Genomic DNA, 24,110 nt, shown 5'->3' on the forward strand with positions numbered 1-24,110 from the left:
ACCAAGCTTAGAGGAAAAATGTGTCCTTTTTGGCAAAAATTCCAGTGCTGTAAGAATGCAACAGGCTCATGGAGACCAGATGGCAATTTTTGTGTTCAGTTACGGTAATTCAGTCTTTGTATATACAACCATGCATTCTCCTGTAAATGTATGTTCTCACCATAGACAGGGAATGAGTCAGAGTGTCCACTCCGAGCAGGTGTGTGAAAGATAATCAAACTGCAAGCACATCCTTCTCTGATGGAAAACTGAAACTGTGAGAGAGAAAATGAGAGCACAGGTTTCTCTTTCTAGAGAGAGCGAGCATATCGCTTTAAAAACAACTGGCCGTCAGAGAAACTGTGAGACTGGCTGCACTTCCTTAGTGGGAATGTTTGTGTTTGTGGTGCTCATACCAACGGTCAGAGGCTGCATTGCTTCAGTGAGAAGAAAGTAGAGTGGATGGGAGGAGGATGTGGAAGGAGAGAGTCAACAGGGACCACTAGCTGTGTGGGACAGGAGGACCTGTCTGGGTTTGACCTTGAGCAGAACGAAGGCTGTTGAATTCCAGAGAAAGAGAGGAGGACGCGGCAGAGGCAATCAGTCTCCATGTGGTTTACCTCCAGGGATTACCCAAATACTATTTAGTGGAGTTAAGTGATACCAAGAGGGAACTAGAGGCTGATGTGCCTCTGTGGAGTCTATCGCGTATCGTTGGTTTACCTGCAGAAAAAGGGAATTGTACAAAAACGCATACTTCTGCACATGCATCTGGAGGTGCTTTGTTGTTGAGTTAATGCAACAATGGAGGCTGTCTTGTTTGGTCTGGACGAGGTGGCCTGCACTCGGCAGAGTCTGCTCTGGACACTCACTTCCACGGCCATCCGGCGGCTTCGCGTGCATGTCAGGAACATCCCTGGGCCTCTGCATATACTGCAAGCACACAGGTGTGTTTCAAGGCCTTTCTACCAGGTAGGCTACATCTCAAAAACACACCCACACTAAGGCTGTTCGATTAATCGATTTTAAATCGTAATCGCGATTATGTAATTAGAACGATGTTAAAACGTGAAAATCGTAAAATCGATTTTTCACTTTTTTTTTTTTTTTTACCTTGTCTGCACACATATTAATGATTGATACCATATTAATGATTGATGGAAATACCTCTCAATACCTGCGACAAGTGCCCCATCGGAGAGGCTCTTTAGTGTAGGAGGGGGCGTTGTAAAAGCCACCGGGCATCCCTCAAGCCAGATGCCGTAGACCGGCTCGTGTTCCTTGCAAAAAACTTGCAAATGTGAATAGCAAATGTAATGACTGACATTACACACCTCTACCTCCTTCATGGGTTGCATTATTATTTAGCATGCAAAGACCCAGTTTAGTTTAATTAGAAAATGTCTTGTTTTATTTAATTGGAAATATAACTTACTGTATGTTTGCAAGTGCTGATTTGCTGATTTTTTTTTTCAGAGATAAAACTTTATATTTTATTATATTTTTTAAAACTTTTTTTCAACTTATTTTACAGTTTTGCACTTTATTCATTCATTTTTGGTTTAATAAGAGCAAAGTTTGCACTTAAAGCCCAATGGGGCAAAGGTTCAATAAAAAACAGCATATTTGAAATCATTTCTTTGCCTTTTGTCAATTCACAAAATAATCGTAATCGAAAATCGGATTTTGAGAGAAAAAAATCGAGATTTTATTTTTGGGCAAAATCGAACAGCCCTACCACACACAAAAAAACATTACTGAGTGCTTGTGCAAGGATTTCAACGTGCATCTTGCGCTTGGTCTTCATTTAATCTGGCACCACTTAATCTGGAATAAAAATCCACACCTGGCTGAGAGATAACACAGGGATTACATTTGCAACTACCCACTTGTCTGTTTAAATGGTGTGCCATCTGGTTGGGGAAATGGTTATTAAAAAATGATTTGACAATCATGTAAAAGCTTGAGGCTGAAGGAGTGAACATTAGAGGGAGCAGGTGATGTACTGTGAGCCAAGTATGTGTTTCAGGTCATAGACAAGTTCCAGCGAGAGAAGTAGGGTTGAACTTGAAGCGATATCTTTCATTAAGCAGAAAGGCTGGAATAATGTTGCTACCGCTGTGAATAACATTCTTTTATACGTAAAATAACATGAAGTTGTGTTTCTAGGCTCCCTATTAAGGAGCTGTAACTAAGCTGTTCAGCTGGTAAATGTAACTATGGTTACCCTGAAGAAACGTATATATGCTTTTTATAGGCTGTCTGGTCTGTCTGGTCTGTTTGCTTCTTTAACTCCCTAAAAAACTTTGTATACAAGAAATGTAACAGTTTACTTGGATTACATCTCCAGTTTTGCATAAATGGATCATGTTCTTAGAAGCAGGAGAGTCTTTTGTGGCTTGAATGTGTCTAGCTGTGATTCAGCAAAAAGCTTGATCAGTATTCACTCCAGCGTTTCTGAATCTGTAGTCGAGGCTTTCATGGAGACATTAGTATGCCCCCGGCGTCTCACCTACCCCATACACGCCACCAGGACAAACCCTACGTCCTCTTCGAGGGAGAGAGAGAGGCTCACATGGCCTGTTGTTAGATGACAAAAAGCAAGCACTCGCTGTTCTGCATCGCACAGATTCGTGACACATGCATGCACACAAAGACAAACCCACACAGCGTGTGTGCGTGTGCTTTCCTGTCTTTATGCTCTGATTCCCTTTTTACTCATGCGAGAGGAATAGGCCGAGTTGTTATTCTAACTTTTGTCTTTACATTCAGTTTTATGTAGCTCGTAAGTTTGAGCATCCTGAGGGAGGGCAAGACAATCAGAGGAAACTGAGATTAGTTACCACGCCATCCTTAGCATCCCCCCCCCTCCCCCTGCTCAAGAGACACGCACACAATGTCTAACTTTCCCCAACATCCTCTTGAGTGAGTGTTTTGATGAGATGCAAACAACATCTACCCCCGGGCCTAGGGTAGTGGTATAGTCCAAGGTGGAACAGTTAATAGTGGAGGGAGTCGCAGCAGAGGCAGAGCAGGGAGGGGTCACTGTGTCAGTCTGCAGGATGGGATATCCCTCACTCAGGGCACTGCACAACTAATGAGAAACGCAGCCTCAAATGAGTGACACAAGCGCACGGAGAGAGAGCAAGACTGACATTAAAAACAGAAGGAATTAATTGTGTCTTTACATTGCTGCTATAGGCTTTCGCTTTTTTTTACTATTCTTTTCCATCTCTCTCTCTTTTTTGTTCTCCTATACTGTGAACAAAAATTTCCATCCCAGTGCTCCGACTGAGACCCGCTTTGCTTTTTTTTCCTAATTAAATTACCCTCACTGGCAAAGAAACCCACCCGCAGCAGTCCAGCAGTCTCACTCGTGCCGCCGCCGTCCTCGGGGTGACGGTTTCTGCGGATAGAGGTGGTGATTTTACACTCACTGAGCTGTGCGTGTCATGTGAGGTAGTGTCCGACCGATCAGCCTTTTTTTCGATTATTTCGATCACCGATTAGGGGGAAATCAAAAAGACAGATAGCCGATATCAGCCGATACGATTATTACCCTTTTTTACCTTTTTGGGAGAAAACAAATTTCAATACAAGAATTCATTTAAATGAATGGTGAGCAATTTATTGCTTTAACTAGGAAGGACAGCAATATTCACGTCGCACGGCTCACACATCAAAAGTGCAAATTATGGAACATCAAACAAAACAAGCAGCATTTCAGTTATTAAAAATAACATTAAGTGAATTTTCTCTTTACATAAAATAAAAAAGCTGCCTATAAAAAATAACAAATTAAGAGGAATACCAGCCTCAATTTTAGAACAGTTAGGCACAATACTCCCAATTCCCAGACCCAAACCACAGCAAGTGCCTACTTGGAGGTAGTAACAGTACGGTAAGCTAACTAGTACACATGACAAACAACCAAACAGTACAGGTTGTTTTTTTAAGTGCAAATATTTACTTAAGTTTACTTAAGTTTGAGCATGTTGAACATTCAAAAAGACAAGATACAAAAAGAAAATGCAGTATTTCAGTAAATTTCTTAATTTTTCTTTAAAAAAAAAAAAAAAAATCGAAATTATTTATTTTCGATTTTTTTTGGGGGGGGGCCGATACCGATTATTAATAAAATTATGAATATCGAATTCGATAATCGGCCACGGCCGATTATCGGTCGCCCACTAATGTGAGGCGGCTCCCTGTGCGATCAAGCTGTCGTGCCTCGCTAACTATCAGTCTGCAACATTTGTGAGATGTTGTTTGCTCTCGCAGACGGGTGGTCATATCCCTGGTGAGCGAATGCAGCCTTGTGTTCACACTTCCATACCGTACATGAGGCCGAGCTGACTCAACAGCCTCCGGTCGCACGTCCTCCCCTTGTGGTGTGACCCTTTAAACGGGGTTGGTACCAGAAGGCATGTGAGGCCAGTGCTGTGTTATAGACAGCGTCTCTGGGTAATTGTCTGTCATGTCTTGTGTTGCATTCCACTGGCATTGGTTTCAGCTGTGGACATCACCCCACCCCTCCCCGTTCTTACTGCCCCCCTCTCAAAGGCAGGATATCCTGCAAGTGTCAGGGCTATGACAAACACAGGTGGTTGGGCTTCCCCGTGACTTCCAAGGATCGTATTAACCTGTACTTATCACATCAGAGCAACTAAAGACTTATTACAATCCATCATGCTGTCTTTAAAAATTTGAAGCGACTGTTCAATATCATCGCAGGACTCTTTAGAATCGACAAGGTAAACATCCCTGTTGGACTTGTCTTATTTCCTGTCAGAGCACTTGCTAATAACAGGAACTGGCAGGGAGCTGGTTCTCCTCAAGTCTTTGTTCAATCTACGCCGTCTGCCGTCGACTGAAAACTTTTATACATATTTAAACTTTCATATCATGTCCCGAATCTCATGCATATTCATGTACCTTGCTGGTGCTGTCGGCTTGTAGGGTCTTCACATGTAAGGCCAGTTTACTCCCACCGCGCTCATCTGGTTCTGTTTCCTGAGAGAGAACTTCGACCATAGATCATTTTCCTTATCCTGCTGATGAGCACTATTATGATGCAAACCAGACACACCAAAGCCTAAAACATCAAAGATGCACAAACCTTCTTCAATCACAGACTCAGCCCTATTGTATCTGTTCAATTACTTATTTTGTTTGTGGTCCAATAAGCTGTGGGCACCCAGTCAAGCCGAGATGATTTGAAGCAAGTGGATGTCTTTAAAGCGGGATGATTGTCAGCAGCTCCCCCTGAATCAGGTCATGATTGCACTTACTTCTTTTTAGCCGGTCTCTTTGCTCCTCATGTTTGCTTTATTATCTCTTTGTTCTCATACACCCCTGAAACAGATGGCAATGAATAACTCCATGACACGCAGGCAAATATCCAACATGTCCTTGCTAATTTCCAACCTTCCATTTTTCCCTGTTTCCCATCCAAGAAACTTTTGGAAAGAGGACGAAGTCGAACTTGTGACTTCCTACTGAAGAATGTTGATCTTTATAACTATCTGCCAGAAGTCTTTATTCTCACTGCCAAAGTCATGATATGAATGTGAGAAAAATTTATTTTCCCAGAACCGGTACTGAGAACTTTGCAGAAGAGGAGGGATAAGAGCTCACTTTTCCGAATCTGTATGTTTGCTTGTTTTATTTGCATGTCTGTGTAATTTGCTAATTTGTTGGTAATTATCTGGAGGCATGTTGTGTTTGATGTCCGTGCTCAGGCGCGCACACACAAACACCCCCCTGTATCTTGTGTTGGTGGTTGAAGCCGTTACAGCGCCTCCCTGGGGACCTGCTCTTATTTGCATAGTCCGTCTGGAAAACATTTCCACTGGTCCATTCCCAGGTTCGTCAAATGCTTGGTCTGTGAGTGTAATTGTGAGCGTGTGAAAGGGGAAAAGTAAGAGAGGCCAAAGCTTGTCAATGACTGAACATACTGTAAAAAAAGAAAAAAAAAAAACGGAAAAAGAAGGCCTGATGCAGAGATTCATCACCTTTTAACGTGCAACTTTCAATTTGCTGCCACTCTGTAACTCATACATCATGGTTAAAGATTAATCTGTCGCCTATGTTTTGTTGATATAAATGTGCTTCATGGGTTTTCCGGGGGTTTTGAGTCTTTTCATGAATTGTAGGTTAAATATTTAAGGTGCAACAAACATGTACACGTCTGAACAACCATCATAGTGGCAGGGTGCTTGAAGCTTCTTAGCTTATAGCAGAAATATAAAATATAGCTGAACTTGACTGGATGGCTATTTGCATGCTTCTGTACACACCACGAGTTCACCCCAGAGCCATAAACTATTTCTGTGGCATACAGTAAGGTATATCACATTTAATTATTGCATTACACAAATTAATTAGATAGGCATTCCCAGTTATGCATCACAGTTCATTTTCAGAAATTGCCCAGTTTAACCATTTGACCAATTACTGTCTCAGTTCCCAAGTTGGAGTGTATTCAGATGTTACAGATGTTAACATAGTAAAATAAATAGTCTGGGGCATAATGGCCAAGGCTGACTGGACTACTTGATAAATCTGGCAGCTTTCCCTTTAAATCCTCCACGTGTGTCTGAATCGTGGCCACGATATCAGGTTTTTGGAGGTGGTCCTCTTTTATTGAGTGAAGTGATAGGTTTAACCGTGGCATTAGTGTTGGGAATATAAGAGCTTTAATGTTTAAAGTTCAGAGGTTAGGGCCTTAGTATACAATGGTAATCCTGGAGGATTACCACGGGAATCTGGTAAATATCTGAGGAAATCCCTCAGAAGGACTCTCAGATCCTCGATGTGTTATCCTCTAACAGCGAGTCTCAACATGTTTACAGAACAGAGGTTTAAAATTGAGTCTGCGAGTTACATTTTCAAGATGAGAAATTTACCTGAGACAAAATATTCAGAACTTCCAGCTTTGTGTGTGAATTCTCAATGGGAATAAATGATGATACATATGTTGGAAAATGCCGCTTTGTTACAGAGAGTTACTTTTAGTCCCTTTGGGAAGTAAAGTTTTGGCGAACCCCTCTAAGGACAGACAACATATTTCTGTACGGCACAGTTGAACAGTATCATAATAATAAGTAGGAATGGGTGATATTTTACCGTTAACGATAAACCGTCAAAAAAATTCCTCACGGTAAGAATTTGTCATCTCGTGGTAAAAACGATAAATTCCTGTTGATGACGTTTTTGTGTAAAGCTGATTTATGGTTCTGCGTTAAATCCACGCACAACGTACGTGAAGGAAGGAAGGAAGGAAGGAAGGAAGGAAGGAAGGAAGGAAGGAAGGAAGGAAGGAAGGAAGGAAGGAAGGAAGGAAGGAAGGAAGGAAGGAAGGAAGGAAGGAAGGAAGGAAGGAAGGATGGAAGGAAGGAAGGAAGGAAGGAAGGAAGGAAGGAAGGAAGGAAGGAAGGAAGGAAGGAAGGAAGGAAGGGAAAAAAGAAGGAACGAAGGAAGGAAACAAGGAAGGAAGGAAACAAGGAAAGGAGGAAGGAAGGAAATGAGCCTGAAAGAAAGAAAGAAAGAAAGAAAGAAAGAAAGAAAGAAAGAAAGAAAGAAAGAAAGAAAGAAAGAAAGAAAGAAAGAAAGAAAGAAAGAAAGAAAGAAAGAAAGAAGATAAATTTCCATTGATGACGTTTTTGTGTAACAAACATGGCGGATCTGAGAGCGAGATAGATTTATAGTTACAAAGGTGGAGTTGAATTGTTATTTTTTTTATCGTTATTCTTATCGTTATCGGGATAAATGCCAGAAATTATCGTGATACATTTTTTAGTCCATACCGCCCATCTCTAATAATAAGTCATAATTTATAGGCCACATGTTTGCAAACTGTCTTCCTAATGTATGTATGCTAGACCAGTGGTTTCCAACCTTTTCCAACTCAGGGCCCACTTTTACGTCTCAAAAATGTTCGCGGCCCACCTCCGAACTTTTTAAATTCCCCCTGTTGCTAGCCAGCTATCCATCTTTATACTCCAGTTTCAGGTATCAGCATCAAATGTAAATAAGTCAAGTGCAATGCAGTCCCGCTGCAAAGTGGTCCGACCGATAACAACAAAAGTTCCTATCGCTCATTTGCTTGTCACATGTCTAATACTTGAAGGAAAACAAAACAAAATAATGAAAATAATATTTAAACATTTTCAAAATCATTTTAAACATAACTGAGTTTTAACATTTAAAACATTATTCTGTATATAATTATACCCCCCCCCCAAAAAAAATATACTTTTTTGGAAATGATTTGGCGGCCCACTTGCAATACCTCCCACAGGTTGGGAATCACAGTGCTAGACGATCCGAGAGATGCATATTCACATAGTCTGAATCCCTCTGATAACTGGTATACAAAGGCTCGTGATACAAATCAGTCTTTTCACTGATAATCCCTTTACTTCAGAAAAGGAACCAACTCCACATTTGTAACTGACAACCTTGGGACTGATCGTGTGTTTTTATTTATTGAGCAAAAGCTTTCCATCTCCTACCTTCAGATCATGGCTCTCCTTGAGGCAAAATGGCCAAGTGGAAGACATTCAATACGTTTACTGCGACAGGATTCCCTTTGGACAGGAGGAATTGCACCCACACTCGCAGAGAGAACAAACGCAGCTGCCAAAGGGCTCTCCCTGCAGATGAGCTGGGTCATTTTTCATTACTCTGGCTTAGCAGAATAAAGTGTGCAGTAATGGAGCACCGTCACTATGGACCTAAAACCCTGGATTGATAAATCCCTGCTGCAGAGCGCCGTGGAGGCACACCAGAAAGGCTGCAGGACAGAGCTTGTCAAGGGGCCAATAGCTCTTTTTTTACTCCACTGTTTGTCATTACCTCAAAATAGATCCATGAGGAAGGCGAAGAAAGGTTTCAGCTACACTTTGTTCCATTGCTACACATCTTTCAACTGCCGCTGCTTTATGTATATCATTTATTTTGTTGGCTCCGTTTGTTTGCTTGCTTCATCTCCGGTTGATTCCTTGTTTTTGTCCTGCTTCTTTGCCTTCTTTCAGACACTCCCCCTGTGAATTATTTTGCCTCTCTGCTTCACTGCTGAGGCAAGTATTTGTGATGCACATGCATATAAACCCTGTTACGTCATCTGCAGCCTGAGGGCGAGCAGGGGTAGGTAAGGTGGGGGATGGAGTAGGTGGAGTGAAAAGCACGGGTTCTGCCTTGAAATGATTTCAAGTGCGTGTTGAATTGATGGAACAAAGGATTCCCTTGTTTTCGCCGGTGATGCTGTCGTCACTTTGATTGAATCACTTTGTGAGGGAGGCCTTCCCAGCATGTCTTCTTACTTTAGTCTACACCCCTGAGTCGCTGCTTCCGTCTGTTAGAATCTTAGCATTGTGTGACGGTGTATCCTCCTCCAGATGCCCTACATTTCTTACCCTGTGAACGTGAAGGGGGTGGCGAAATCTCATAGAAATCTTTCAGAACAACTTTTGCTTGTATCTTAGGTGGGATAGCAAAAGGCAGTGAGGATGGCTAGACGTTAACGTGCCCGTGCAGGTGTAGGCACTGCAGGATTGTTTCCACACCGCTCAGCTCAAGTAAGAGGTCTGAAAACGTAACACTTCTAATGTGGATAGATGCTCACAGGTCCTGTAAAGCCTGTGTTTTGAGTGATGCTGGTCGTTCAGGCTCACTAATTAACGTGAAGAACACACACTTACATTACCACACACACTCACACACACACACTCACAACACAATGGCAAATCAGCAAAGAACAGGGAGGATTAGGATGTTTTTTCACCTCCTCTCCCCTGCTGTTCTGGTCTCAGGGTACATGTTAAATAGGCTAGGAGAATACATTAGAACTGTGACACACACACACACAAATACACACACACACACTCACACAGGACTTTGCAGACTGCACTGTTTAATATACAGCGAACTAAATGATTAGAGTGTTTGGTGTTTCATTCAGTGACAGGGCGGAGGCATGGAGGCCGCTGGAGTTCAAGCGCTCTGCGGCGCACAGTACCCTTGAGTTTAGGGCACAACCTGTGTGTCCCAGCACGATTGTGTGCCTGAGTGTGCAAACGTATTGCTTTGGCATGTGCACGAGATAGCAAAAGAAAGACAGAGCGGGCGAAAGAGAAGAGGAGAGGCCAAGGAGGAAGATCTGTCAGGCCCCGTTTACACGTAGCCGGGTATTTACAAAAACGGATATTTTCCCCTCTCCGTTTTCAAAAATATCCTCGTTTACACGGACTCGCATGAAAACGCTGTTAACGTCATGCCAGCCAATCAGAATCCTGGAAAAAACATCAACAAATGACACGTGTAACTTCCAGTTAAGGCTGATTTATGGTTCCGCATTACACCAACGCAGAGCCTACGGCGTAGGGTACGCGGCGACGCACACCGTACGGCGCGCATCGCCCCGTACCCTATGCCGTAGGCTCTGCGTCGATTTAACGCGGGACCATAATTCAGGCTTTACTTCCAAGACGGAACGAGAGCCTGAGAGAATTTAAAACAGTTAAAATAAAAGAAAATATTGACGGTGGCCAAACAAATTGTAAACACAGGTCGCACTCATGACGCTGCTGGTGACGTTTCTGTCGCATAATGTGACGTAAATCTCTGTTTTCCTCCGTTTTCTCTGTTTAGACGCAAACGTGAAAACAGAGTTTTTGAAAATCTCCACTTTGGCCGGAGTTTTCAGAAATGATCGTTTTTGGGGGCTTTGACCTCCGTTTTCGTGTAAACGAAGGGTCAAAACACATGAAAACGCCTCCGTTTTTGCCCCGTGTAAACGGGGCCTCAGTCCACACCAGAGATACTTATGCTGTATCTTGGCTGCCTCTGCTTGCAGAGCAGAAACAAAAACCCCACTCTACGTCACAATGCCTCTCTGGATGCATCGCCAGCAGTATCAGTGAATTTGGGGGTCACTAGGGTCTGAAGTGATTCCTCGCCGTGTGAATTATAGATGAAGAGAGAAGGTGTAGGGGTAAAAGATCCCTCCCTTGCGAGTGGATCACTCTGCCAGTCAACATCCAGGCACATCATCCCCCAATTATCACTAAGACTGTGTTTCATTGAGATAAAAGTCCTGAGGACATGACATCATCACTCATACCTATTCGTCCTGTAACACGCGGCTCCTCTTCTTAGTTTGTCGCCTCTCTGGTTTTCCCCATTCCTACCTACACCACTCTGTCCACAGCTCTTCCTCCAAAGCTACTTTAGCTGCTGAATCTGCAGAATCCTGAGGTCCAGTCCCATTAAAAACACAAAGCAGATGTATGGCCTCATTAACCAAGAGCCCCCTTTGTGCTGGGATTTAAGGAATGCCCAGTGTCAGTGTCAGTGAAGGGCAAAGATGACCAGAGGAAGCAATCCGTGAACAGGAGACAGAGAGAGAGACAAAGTCGGGAAGTACGGCAGAGAGGTGGTGCATTGGAAGGATCATTTGTGCATATTTGCAGCGGCTAAAGCTCATCATCACAAAAGGTTCTGTGCATGCAATGACAGGGAGTGTGACTGTGGCGCTGTGTCATCGCACCGTGCTCATGAGAGTCCTTTAATGGCTGAATGTCATCTCAGAAGACATTTGCTGTGGTCTTGTTTGAAAATGTCCTCTCTTAAATTCAACTCAAGGCTCTGTAATTCCGCCTATGCACATGCGTGCATGTATGTAACCCATTGGTCAGTTAGTGGCAACAGAGAGTAATGTCAGAATAAGAGCATCAAAATGATTGAAGGAAGTAAAAAAAAAAGAAAGATAGAAATGTAGATCAGCAGTGGGACAATGGAGACATGAAGTGTGATCATTAGGAGAAATGTGCGTGAATAATTCACAGATAAGTGAGACACGTGATAATTGTCTTCTATCCATGTTTTTTTTAAACAGCACTTCAGTTTTAGATTACAAAAAGTGGGCTTTTAATGTGGAATCAAGGACAAGAAAAATTGTAAAACATCAGAAAGTAACCAAGAACAAGGTGAAGCGCTTCACGTTGTGACTACGAGCCACGTTCAGTTCCCCTGCGCCGATGCAGAACAATAAAGCTAAGACTTCTTGTTTTATCTTCATCCCTTCCATCGTTGTTTCTCTTTCACAACTTTTTTGTACAAAGTGTAAACCAGTAGCTTAGTAACTTTACCTATTCTTCGGAGGGCCTACCTGTGTCTTTCCTGTTAGTCAGATTTTGAGGTTCTTCTGGATGCCAATGTTAAAAAAAAGAAAAAAAAAGAAAGTTGAACCTGAGATGTGAAGACAAAGTTGGATTTGATACAACAAAAGTTCAGTCTTGAAATGAAGTTCCTGATGTCTTTATTGTGCCTACACAGCAGTGTTCCAGGTAAAAAGGACCTATGTAGTATGTGAAATTCCTAAGCTTCTCCATCTGTCAGCTGCAGTCAAACTTGGGATCCTATGTAAAAATGAAGGGAAGTGGGTTTTTTTTATTGTTTTTTTTTTCTGGTGAAAGTCTGGAGCTTTGTAGTAAATTGAGAACAAAGGATAACTGGCTACAGAAATAACTCCATTTCTTTCCCCCCCCCCTTTCTCTCTTTGCTTTTTTTTGTTGTTTTTTTTTGAAGTGCCAGTATGTTTCTGATTTTAAAAACGCCCTAACTGGAACCACATTGCAGTCCCGAAGTCACTCACGGACGGGCAGAGAGGGTGGAGCTCGCAGACGCACACACACACACAAGCAGGCATGCACACACTCGCACACACACGTACTCACTAGAACAAACAAAACAGATCTCTCCCGGTCAGTCATTTCTCCAGACATTCCTGGCTGCCTTTCCGTGACCCTCCCTGCTCCATCTCGCTCCGCCACCACCAAAAGTACCAGATAGAGAAGAAGACATGGATCTGGCCCAACTCTTATTTTTCCATCAAGTTTTTCAATATCCCCTTGAACTGTGCTGACACCATCACGCGTTGAGTGCTCTTATGAATCTTTGTGTCATACTCTAATCTCCACCATATGGACTTTAGGTGCTGTTACATTTAAAGTGTTATTTATAGGCCTATTCAGATATTATGATCTCAGCATCATAAATCTTGGTGGGACTGCTCGTGTCTGACGATGCTTGCTCTTTGTGCGACATGTTCAAAAGTATAGGTTAATTTTGTCTCCATAAATTCGGGGAGAAGAAACCACACAATGGCAGACAGAGCGATGCAGAGAGCGGGAGCGCGTGTGTGTGCGTGCTCCAGTCTTAACTCCCTACCGCAGCGTCTCGCAGTCAGGGTTAAACAGACTCTCCATCTTGCTTCAATTAACTGTTAAGTTTTGTTTACATCATGCATCACAAACATGAGATACCTTTTCTAGCGCAGACCGTGAACCCTCTTCCCCTAAAACCTGACTCTAACACCCACACGGTGCTACTCCCACCTTACCAATTCAGATCTTTCCACTCTGGACCCAATATTCCATAAGAATACACTAAACCAGCACCTCATTACAGCCACAGCCTTGCCCAGAATAGAAAACCAATAGCTCCATAAAAAAGGCTCAGTCAAGGCTCAAATAAGTCCCACTTATGAGTGTTTCTCACCTTGTGCTTCTTGGCAATACTCTCTGTAGGTCATAGAAAGGTTAGCATATACGGGTAGGATAAGAATGTTGGACAAAGTGGCTCACTCAAAGGTGTTTTTCGTTGTTCCTTCCAGCCTCGCTTCCTTCCTTTTCTTCCCCACTTGTGCATCTGTCTTCTCTCACACAACCTTCCCACTTATATCCATTGCAAACAGGAACAGTGTCTCATAAACTCATGTAGTTTAAGTGTTCATGATGTCGCCCTTTGCAATATTTTTTGCTCTCTCCACTTCAGCCAATTCCGCACTGACTGCTCGATTCCCTTCTTTCGCCCTCTCTTGCTTTGCTCAAACAACAGGGTCCTTGTGATAGCAAACTGAGGAAGCTACCAATAAACGGAGATATGTATGTGACTGGAGAAGGAAAACCAAGGGACGGGTGCATAAATTTAAGGCAAAGAAAGAGTCATCTGGAGATGTTTAAGTTGGACAGGCCAGTTTCTGGTGTCTGGAGCAGGCCAAAAATATCTAGAAACTGAAAAATCCAGGAGGGGAAGGAACGGATACACCTCCCTGTTTCTCATGTGACCCTCTGCATTCAGCAAGCTAAGCTGAATTTTAGGTTAGAAAAAGTACTCTCTGGTAGGCAAAGCTCCACAAGCCAAGAAAATTAAATTTAACTTCATCATATTGCTTAATGTCTGGGAGGGGAGAATTTCTAATGAAGATTAAATCCATATTTCAAATATGGCGCCACTGCCTTTGGCTCAAACTAACTGTAGAATGAAAAGTCAAACAAATAATCCAATGATGCATGCTTTACAAGTGACCTCATACTGTTTTCATAACACTGTGAATTTACATGCAGAGCAAAAAGACTAGATGTGTCATTCACATGCTTTATTGACTGTTTTTAGCCTATAGGCTTAAGCGTGCTTCTGCTGTACACGTTGGTATCTATTTATAGTAGCATAAGCCAGACTGATTTTGTTATGTTAACAGCTTGTGGTTTCAACGGCTGCTGTTCCAGCTGTTTGAGGTGAACACAAGTGCCTAGTTTGTTTTTTTGTAAAAAAGAAAATACAGTCCAATAGATTCGCAGAGACTGAAGGGCAAATCTCCTGCCAAACCTGAGAGTGAGGACACCTGTGTTAAAGGGGAAGTCATATAAAAAGGGAAAAAAAAATAACTGTGCTTGAGAGTATTAGGGTTGCTGAAGTGAGTAGCAACACAATCATTCTTACAAAACACGACTGGGACAGTTGTGTTTTTCAGAGAATTGTTCGGGCTCGCACAGTACTGTGACATCACAAATGGATTTGAAACATTGTAAACGGTGAATTGGACAGCTTTGTACAGTTGGTAAATCCTGTGGCTTTAATTATCTCATTTATTTGTTAGTTTTTGTTATTGTTGTTGTTTGTATTGCATCATATTGGCTTCAACCAGCACTTCCATGTCTAACTCTGGAGCAGGACCTGTGGAAAATGTGCGAAGCATGTCGGCCAATATCAGTTCAGTTTAATGTTTACATGCAAGAATTCGCTTGACTTTGACCTCATTGTCTACACGGGTTAGTCTGGCTGGGACATATTCTAGTTCAGTTGCAGCTGGACTTAGATGTTAACATGTGGTTAAGAACTGCGATTTCAGTCGGATTAATGCAATAATAATACTTTTGTTGTCAACTTTTGAAAAAAATAAATGTCAAGAAAGAAACACTAAACCAAGGCTGTGGACTCAGGTTCAGAACACTGGTCTTCATGTTTCACTGTAGATGACATGCTATGAAAATCAATAAAAAAAACATGGTATAAAGTGATCAATGAAATGAGGACAGAAGAAACCTTTGTCTCCTCAACAAGCATTTCATAACACCGGCAGGATGGGATTACTGCTCGTTGTTATTTAGCCCTTGTTTTAACGGCAAAACTGTGTGCTGTGCAGACTTGGGTGTCTATTTGGGGCATACCTGTCAAGTCTCCTGTTTTGGCCGGGAAACTACCGTATTTTACCCCTCTTTTGCGCCGTCCTCCCATATTAGTATTTTCCCGTAAATTTTAAAAAGCATTATTGTGCCTCTCCAAACTGAATTGTCACTAATTTCGCGACAACTGCCCCTTGCTGTAGCCTGGTTCTCCCGAGGTTAGTGGCAACAACGGGAGCAAACTCGGAACAACAAATCAGAGATGGATGGATGTAACGAGAGAGAAGACATTTCTGCCAAAAAAGCGAAGACTTTGTGTAAATATCTCTAAAAATGGGAAACCGAATTTACTTTTCTAATGAGGAGCACGATGGGGCTCAGTTACGCGTTCTGAAAGTTATTTCAACTAGAGGCACAGAAACATGCATCTGTGTCATCAGTCAGTAAATGCCAGAGAGCCACATAAGTGAAAATTTAAATGTTTCACTTCAAGACAATCAATGTGTATATAAACTGAAAATATTTAAAATAAATACATGTGCTTAAATTCCCTTTTGTGTTTTAATCTCTATTGTAGGAATTACATATATAGGAATATCCACAGCATTTCAGTGTGAACAAAGGTAGTCCTATCAGATTCTGAGCACATAATTGTAGTTTGTAAGTGTTTGAAAGGTACTTATTTTAGATTTTTTGTAAACCTGTCTTAAAATGTAACACTGGACCTCTTAGGCCGGATTATCCATATACTGATCCGGGGGAGCGCCCAGGGGCCCCAGCCAATGAGGGGGCACCAAATCAAATTACTAACTGGACCATATATGTCATATTTTGTAATTTTCTCTATGTTTTTGCTGGAAGGGGAGCAAAAATCTACAGCAGCAACCAATGATATAACAAAAATACTTGAAAATAATAATAATGAGAATAAAATAAAAAGAATTGCGTTTGAGTGATTAGTGTGTGGTTCCCTACCTTCACATCGGCTCATTCAGTAGGCCTGTCTGATGTTTTAGTCATACAGTATGCTGTAATAGTTTTGCATGTAGTCCTCAGACAGGCCATATATGATGGAAATGATGATAGTTAAAGGAGCCGTCTGTAAGAAATGGCCAAAACTGGTACTGCAGTCACTTTCAAAATATTGTTGAGCGGCGTGTACCCTCCCCCCCCTCCCCCCGACCAGAGGTTGCCAGGTAGGCTGCAGAATGCAGCAGGAACGTAGGCTGCCATGGCTGCGATAATTAGAGCCGAGCTGGCAACCCGGATGCCGAAACAATACTGACTTGGTGATTGGGAGATAGGTGGAGGGTGGAGCTTCAGAAACAATACTGACTTGGTGATTGGGAGATAGGTGGAGGGTGGAGCTTCAGAAACAATACTGGCTTGGTGATTGGGAGATAGGTGGAGGGTGGAGCTTCAGAAACAATACTGGCTTGGTGATTGGGAGATAGGTGGAGGGTGGAGCTTCAGAAACAATACTGGCTTGGTGATTGGGAGATAGGTGGAGGGTGGAGCTTCAGAAACAATACTGGCTTGGTGATTGGGAGATAGGTGGAGGGTGGAGCTTCAGAAACAATACTGACTTGGTGATTGGGAGATAGGTGGAGGGTGGAGCTTCAGAAACAATACTGACTTGGTGATTGGGAGATAGGTGGAGGGTGGAGCTTCAGGCCAAAACAAAAAATGAAAACATAAACATCAGTTGAGGGCTGCAACTCCTCTTTTTAAACTGGAATATCCTGGCTTGAGTGCTGTTGTCAGTGACATAAGTATTTGAAATTAACATGATTTTTAAATGTCTGTTGACATATCGGGGTCATTTTATGATTCGTTTTATTATTGCTCTATACAGCTCCTTTAACATGTGGTGTTACATTGGCATGTGAGTTGCATTCTGATTGGAGCATCAATGTAGTATGGCGTTTGTAGTCTCATGTCTATCTGTGGTGTTACTCTTAATTGGTTGCTTGTCTTACAGTGTTGAGCATGGACTTCAGCAATAGGCTACGTTCATGTAAATCTATGGTCTTTATAACCATAGTCAATTTCCCCCTTTTTTTACCGTAAAACGTGGGAGGAGGGGGGCACTTCAAGTGTGGTCACCCTGGGGCGCCACACTGAGTTAATCCGGGTCTGTGTGGACCTCGGTCGGGCTGGTGGGACAGAACAGCGGCGGAACATTTCCCTTATTTATAAATCCCAAACTTGACAGGTATGGTGTGGGTGCAGACGCACACACACACACACACACACACACGCACACACACACGCATGCGGAGAGAGGTCTGCAGTTTCTCATGTCTGTGAGCCGCTGCAGAACATTCCCCCTCATCTCTCCACCCTTCCGCCCCCACATCTTGCCTCCATTATTCGTGTGTAGGCAGAAACTCAGCACGGTGACGGAGCGACATATGTGTCCGTGCAGGGAGGCGGGCCGAGAGCAGCGGCGGCGCAGCGGCGCAGCTCAGCCTCTCACTGTCTCCAGAGCAGGGATGAGAGGAGACTGAGGCAGCTCCAGCCTCTCCACACTCACCGCTCACTAGCACCTACTTTGGGGTCGGAATGGCGACGGCGTGAGGCAACTGCGAGGCGGCCGTCAGTGTGAACAGGACGCGCGGGTCGGGAGGCGCTCCCTGGGACTGACGCTCACTATTGGTCACAAACATGGATGCTGATGTGCCTCCTTCATTAGGCCGGCCACGAAAACGCTTGTGTTTGGATCATTTTGTGGCAGGAATGCGATTCGTCTCCTTCTGGGATTAATATTCCGGGACTGTTTTTTTTTTTTTTTTTCTTTGCTCGTTTTTTTGGTGCCGGTGTCTCAGTGGGAGCCAAGCAAGGAGCGTTTGTCTGTCTGCAAGGTACTTGATCGTTTTCCTTACCGTCGCAGATACTGACCAAGCATCACTGACAACTGGTTCAGTGTGTGTGTGTGTGTGTGTGTGTCTGTAATGAAACGAAATAATGAAACACTTCGAAGAGGACTGTGTTTCAGGATTACATTCGTCGTTTCCATCATTTCCCTCAGAGGGTTGGTTGCCAGTGAGTCAGGGCTGAGGATGATATGTGTGAGCCAATTCAAATCTGACAAGTAATGGGTCAGAAATGTTGCATGGCATGACTCACATCATGCCAGCGTGCACCACTAGTCTTAACCTGTGATTATTTTAGTAGTTTTAGGACATCATGCCAAAAAGTGCCAAAATGCTGTATTTAGTTCACGTTGAAAAGACTATCTAGTAATGTAAACCATGTAGGTCATATCTGTGTCAAAGTGAGGTAACATTACATACATTTGAAATATTCCTCCTTTTCCAGTTTATTGAACATGCTATTTATAGTGACTTAATTACATATGGTTTTATGATGGATAGAAACTGAGTATAATGTGCCCAATACCACAAAGTGACTTGTCGAGTGAACCATGTTTCTTGCAAGATTGAACTCCTATTTTAAGCCTCGGGGTAGTGATTTGTTACCTTGACATAAAGGTTTTTAGTATTCCCAGGTGTCTGAAGCTAATTGCCAGTGAAAGTACACTCGCTTGTCCATGTATGTTTGAGTCTGCATTGCAGTTCAAAGTATTCTGATGACAAGATGCGTATACTCAGAGTTTAGTTGCTCTTATCATTTGTATTTAGGCTGGTGCATTTGCAGCATTGCAGAAATTGCATGAGCACCACTGAGTGCACTGCTCAGAAGTCAAGGTTGTAAATAAGATATACACTCTGCAAACGTGGAAACATGTGGAAAGGTAAGATAGAGGAGGGTTGATTATTAGAACAAAAGGCAACAGTGAAAAAAGCTGAAATGTGAGGGTGTACAAGCGTCTGACTGTGTGCACAGGTGCACCCAATCTGAACCCTGAAACCACAGGAGATCAGTGGTGAGTGGGAGGGTAAATCGAAACCCTGCAGTGATTCTAAAGTCACAGACACATGCAAAGACAGCAGTAGTCATTCATTGGAGTTCACACTGAGATGAGTGTGGAGGCATACCTATGTCACCTTTTCTACTCTTCTTTTTCTGGTGTCTTCAGTACTTTGTTAAATCTCACTTCCAACCTGCCACCTATTTAGCAAGCTGGTATAAATGGTGAGAAATTAGGAACGGAGGTGTTTATTAAATCCATAACCATTCTGGAGACACACCCTTACTGAATTTCTATGGCCTCAGGTAAGGTGAAGAGTTACAAACTGGTTATACTCGTGTTTTTGTTTTGTGGCATCCACGATTAACAGTGTTTTGTCATCACTTATTTAATAAACAGGACCCCCACACTTTTCTTTTCTTCTTCCTCTTCTTCTCCATCATCTCTTAACCCTACACGATATCCTCCAGCCCCCAACTCCCCATCTTCCAGATGTTAGGGAAGTGTGGGTGGAGCCAGAGGCTGTTTGTGTTCCTCAGGGTCTGCATGCTTCCTGTTAAATTGTGAAGAAACTCCACATGTGCTGAAAAATAGCAGGATACTGATACATACACACACAAGCTTACCCCCGGTATCATCAGTCTTCCACAGTTTGTTCATTAAATATTGAGTTTGTTTACACTGTTGCCCACAACCCGCCTGTTTTTGAGTATGGAGTCACTATTTTTTCAGCCATGATTTTATTCAACGGCTTTGCCTCACATGTGAAATACTTATTCTACTTTGTTTCCCACAGTTGACTGCCTCATCATTGTGCACCTGTGTCACTATTTACACCAAACTTGGCACACAGATGTACTTTTTTCTGTTGTTGCTATTGGAGCTCTGTTCAGCAAACTTTGTGTCAGCAAGGCAGACAAACACTCCAGTGAGCATTGCCAGCAGGCAGTTTCACTCACTCGCTGCCGTTAGCCTGCTGGCGGATAATGGATTTCCTGCTCAAGGAGGAATGCTGGAAATGTCAGAGAGGGACAGAGACCAGGAGGTTGTCTCTGATGGCCCATTGTGTGTTGCTCAGCTAACCTTGTTAAGACTTCACTGAAATACCACACAGAGAGAAGCACAGTCCAAGTTTGGTGCCCAAAACATGGCACAGCATGTTGCAGTCGAGGTGGTGTTGGTTCGTTTTTTGTTTGATGGATCAGAGTTAGGGCTGTGCGATTAATCGATTTTAAATCTAAATCGGATTTATTAATGAAGACGATGTTAAAAAAAGCAAAATTGGAAAATCGATTTTTTTACTTTGTTTGGTCAAGAAGATTGTTAATGTTGTCACTTTACTAATCTCAAGGAGGATTTACAGTATCTTTCAGTTGCACTTCCATCCCAATAGGGAAATTTGTTTATTTTTCTTTCAAAATAAAGATACAATATTTGAAACAATTTATTCCATTGTCTTTTGTAGTTTTACCAAAAAAATCTAAATCAAAATCGAAAATCGGGTTTACAGGAAAAGAAATCAGGATTTTATTTTTGTCCAAAATCGCCCAGCCCTAATCAGAGTGTATGAGTCAGTTGGAAATGTAAGAAACTTTCATTTTTGTAATGTTGGTGTAATACGTAATGACTGTCATGAATTTATAAATATGAATATTGAGAGCATCCCTTGTGTTTTTTGTTTCACAGATGACAGAGGGAAGGCGATGTCAGGTCCATCTCCTGGACGACAGGAAGCTGGAACTCCTCGTACAGGTGAGGGCCTCTTCCTCCTTCACTTTAGCTCTTTCTTCTCCTGCTAGCCTCTCACTTTACACATGATCATTTCCTTAACGAAAGAGAGATGCACGGTCTTCCATCTTAAGGGATTTGATTGTTGCTGACGGAGGGAAATCTGGTCAGCAGGAGGTGACGCAGCACTTTCTGTATGCCCACCTGATCTCTCCACACATAAAAAAGACACACAAGCATGCTTGCAACTCGGTTTTGATGTCCCTCACACAGCTCTAGATCTTGACATATAGACTTGAGCAATAATAGGTCCTAAATGTTGGACATTTACCTCTCCATTACTGTTCCTGCTTTAAGCCTTCAGTCCTCATCACGCATCTTTTTTGCAGTGATGATCAAAAGGCAGCAGTATAAAAGAAAAAAAATCTCAAACATTCTTAACTTGCAGTTTTATTTTGTGGCTTCCCTCTGCTCTTCTGTGTTGTTTACCAAGGGTTAAGCTTAGTTCTATGGGTTTTTAATATATTGTTAATTGAAATCAGTTTCATGATCTTACAGTTTGAATAAATAGAATGATATTCATTAGACACTCCTTCCATTACCTCTAACCGGCTCCAGCTCCTTTTGGTCTGATCATTACCCGGTTCCTCTGGAAAGACACAAAGACAAAAGACAGTAATTGACCTGAAACAGGAGAAAATGCGCAAGTTGAGATAGGAAGACTGACATAGAAACTCAAGAGGCTGAGAGGAAGAGAGAGAAGTAAGACGAGGGCTCAGGAATGGAGAGGCAGGAGATGAAACCGAAGGATGGGAATAGAGAGGAGAAAATGGAGGGGAAAGCCAAGGATAGGTCTGCTGACTTTCTGATTTGATTACTCTGCCAGAAGTGATCCTCTATTTCAAATTGGTACTTCGTTCTGCTCCTCTTTCACTTATTCTCTCTGACTTTCTATTCATTCTCTCCATATTGTCTTTTCTTATTCATCTGCTCACTAACTTTTATATGTTGTTTTTGCTCTGTCTTAGCTGTTGCAAAAATAACAATGGCATCTTTTTTCTCTTTCATCAGTCGTCCCCTCTGCACATCCTGTATTTTCTGAGCAGTTGAGAATAGACAGGAGAAGAAAATGAACAAAAAAATACTTTAATACAAAGAAAATAGATGCTTTATGTAACATTGAGAAATCCGGGATAGGCTCCAGACCCCCTAAAAACCTGAAGAGGATGACACGAATATAAAAAAATTGATACAAAGATGTAACGTGCAGGGTTCCATTAATGTGGATATTTTTAACAAGCAGCTGTCACATAAATAAGGATACTGCTGCCCTTTTCTCTTTCTCTCCCTCCTTGCACCTCTTTGTTGGGCGGATGTTCTGTAAGTCAGTGAGTTGTTAGTAGGACCATAGAGAATTACAATGTTATTCTAAATTTTCCGCTGAACATAAGGAGCAGTCAAGTCCTCATTTGCAAAAAAGAAAAGGATTTTTTTTTATGGGCTAGCTTGAATGGGCCTCAGCCCCCCCCCCCCCCCCCCCGTGACCCTGAACAGGATGAAACAGATATAGAAAATGGATGGATGGATTTCTTTATGGAATGTTGATACTGTAAGTTAAAAGCAAAAGGTTGCGTATTTAAAAATAATTAAATGTAGCTATAATCCTCACCAATCATATTACATATGCATGGTCAAATCTATCCTGTTGTAACTTTGCCAAGCACAACATCCAACTCAGCTCTCAGAGGTTACATCACACATCTGTGAGTGATTGCTGAGTCCCAGTAGAGTCGTTCACCTCACCGCGCTACCTTATGCCTTTTCTCATACTTTTGATAGCATGTCCTCCATGGTTTGTTGAGGAAGCAATGCACCTTTGGCAGAGAAGTATGTACCACAGGGACGTCACATGAATGGATGAAGTTGTATAGTTTGAAAATAACTCTTTCAAGATGAAAGGGAATCAAACGAATGCTGGATATGGATCTGCAGTCCTTATCCCTGCCTAGCATCGGACTGGGTGGATTACAACAGATAAATCAGTTTGCGCTTCATACATTTTGGTAATTCTGAAGGCACCAAGGGCCTGTCTAGCTTTTCACCGATATTCAACCATGACTGATTGCCAGAAAGCCAAGTGAGCAACGGTTGTATGTTCGCCACTTGCCTGTAAGTAAGCTTTAGCGTGTCTCATCCTCAAATGCACTCCTCTATAATTCTTATGCTCTTAATAACCTGTGCTGCTGAGGAGGCACGGGTTAAATATCTATTAGGGGGAATGGTGTCTAAGCCTGCAGAGTTATACTGTCTGAGAGAGGACTCCTTCCTGTGTGTGTGTGTGTGTGTGTGTGTGTGTGTGTGTGTGTGTGTGGGTGTGTGTGTGTGTGTTTGTGTTTGTACTAGGAATAGGCGATATTTTACCGTTCACGATAAACCGTCAAAAAAATTCCCCACGATAAGAATTTGTCATCTCGCGGTAAAAACGATAAATTCCCGTTGATGATGTTTTTGTATAAAGCTGATTTATGGTTCTGTGTTAAATCCACGCATAACGTACAGGAAGAAAGGAAGGAAGGAAGGAAGGAAGGAAGGAAGGAAGGAAGGAAGGAAGGAAGGAAGGAAGGAAGGAAGGAAGGAAGGAAGGAAGGAAGGAAGGAAGGAAGGAAGGAAGGAAGGAAGGAAGGAAGGAAGGAAGGAAGGAAGAAAACAAGGAAAGAAGGGAGAAAAGAGGAAGGGAAGAAGGAAGGAGAGAGCAGGAGGAAAGAAGGAAGGAAGGGGAAAAAGGAAGGAAGGAAGGAAGGAAGGAAGGAAGGAAGGAAGGAAGGAAGGAAGGAAGGAAGGAAGGAAGGAAGGAAGGAAGGAAGGAAGGAAGGAAGGAAGGAAGGAAGGAAGGAAGGAAGGAAAGGGGCAGAAGGAAGGGAGAAAAGAGGAAGGGAAGAAGGAAGGAGAGAGCGGAAGGAAGGAAAGAAAGAAAGAAAGAAAGAAAGAAAGAAAGAAAGAAAGAAAGAAAGAAAGAAAGAAAGAAAGAAAGAAAGAAAGAAAGAGTGAGATAGATTTAT

At 42.5% G+C, this 24,110-nt stretch overlaps 1 protein-coding gene across 8 annotated transcripts in view; it reads left to right on the forward strand.

Annotated features, from left to right (window-relative positions):
* Positions 1 to 24,110, forward strand: part of frmd4a (FERM domain containing 4A) — a 144,055-nt gene that overhangs the window by 72,366 nt on the left and 47,579 nt on the right. For 7 of the 8 annotated variants that reach the window (XM_061722019.1, XM_061722020.1, XM_061722022.1 and 4 more), the window contains exon 2: positions 21,010 to 21,075. In XM_061722019.1, coding sequence (XP_061578003.1) covers positions 21,010 to 21,075 — 66 coding nt within the window. Of the gene's footprint in view, positions 1 to 17,882; positions 18,314 to 21,009; positions 21,076 to 24,110 lie in introns of those variants that run through there. The other variant, XM_061722021.1, reaches the window with a different exon arrangement.

Source organism: Cololabis saira, chromosome 5 (genome assembly GCF_033807715.1).
Source record: "Cololabis saira isolate AMF1-May2022 chromosome 5, fColSai1.1, whole genome shotgun sequence".
In the NCBI taxonomy this organism is placed as follows: Eukaryota; Metazoa; Chordata; class Actinopteri; order Beloniformes; family Belonidae; genus Cololabis; species Cololabis saira.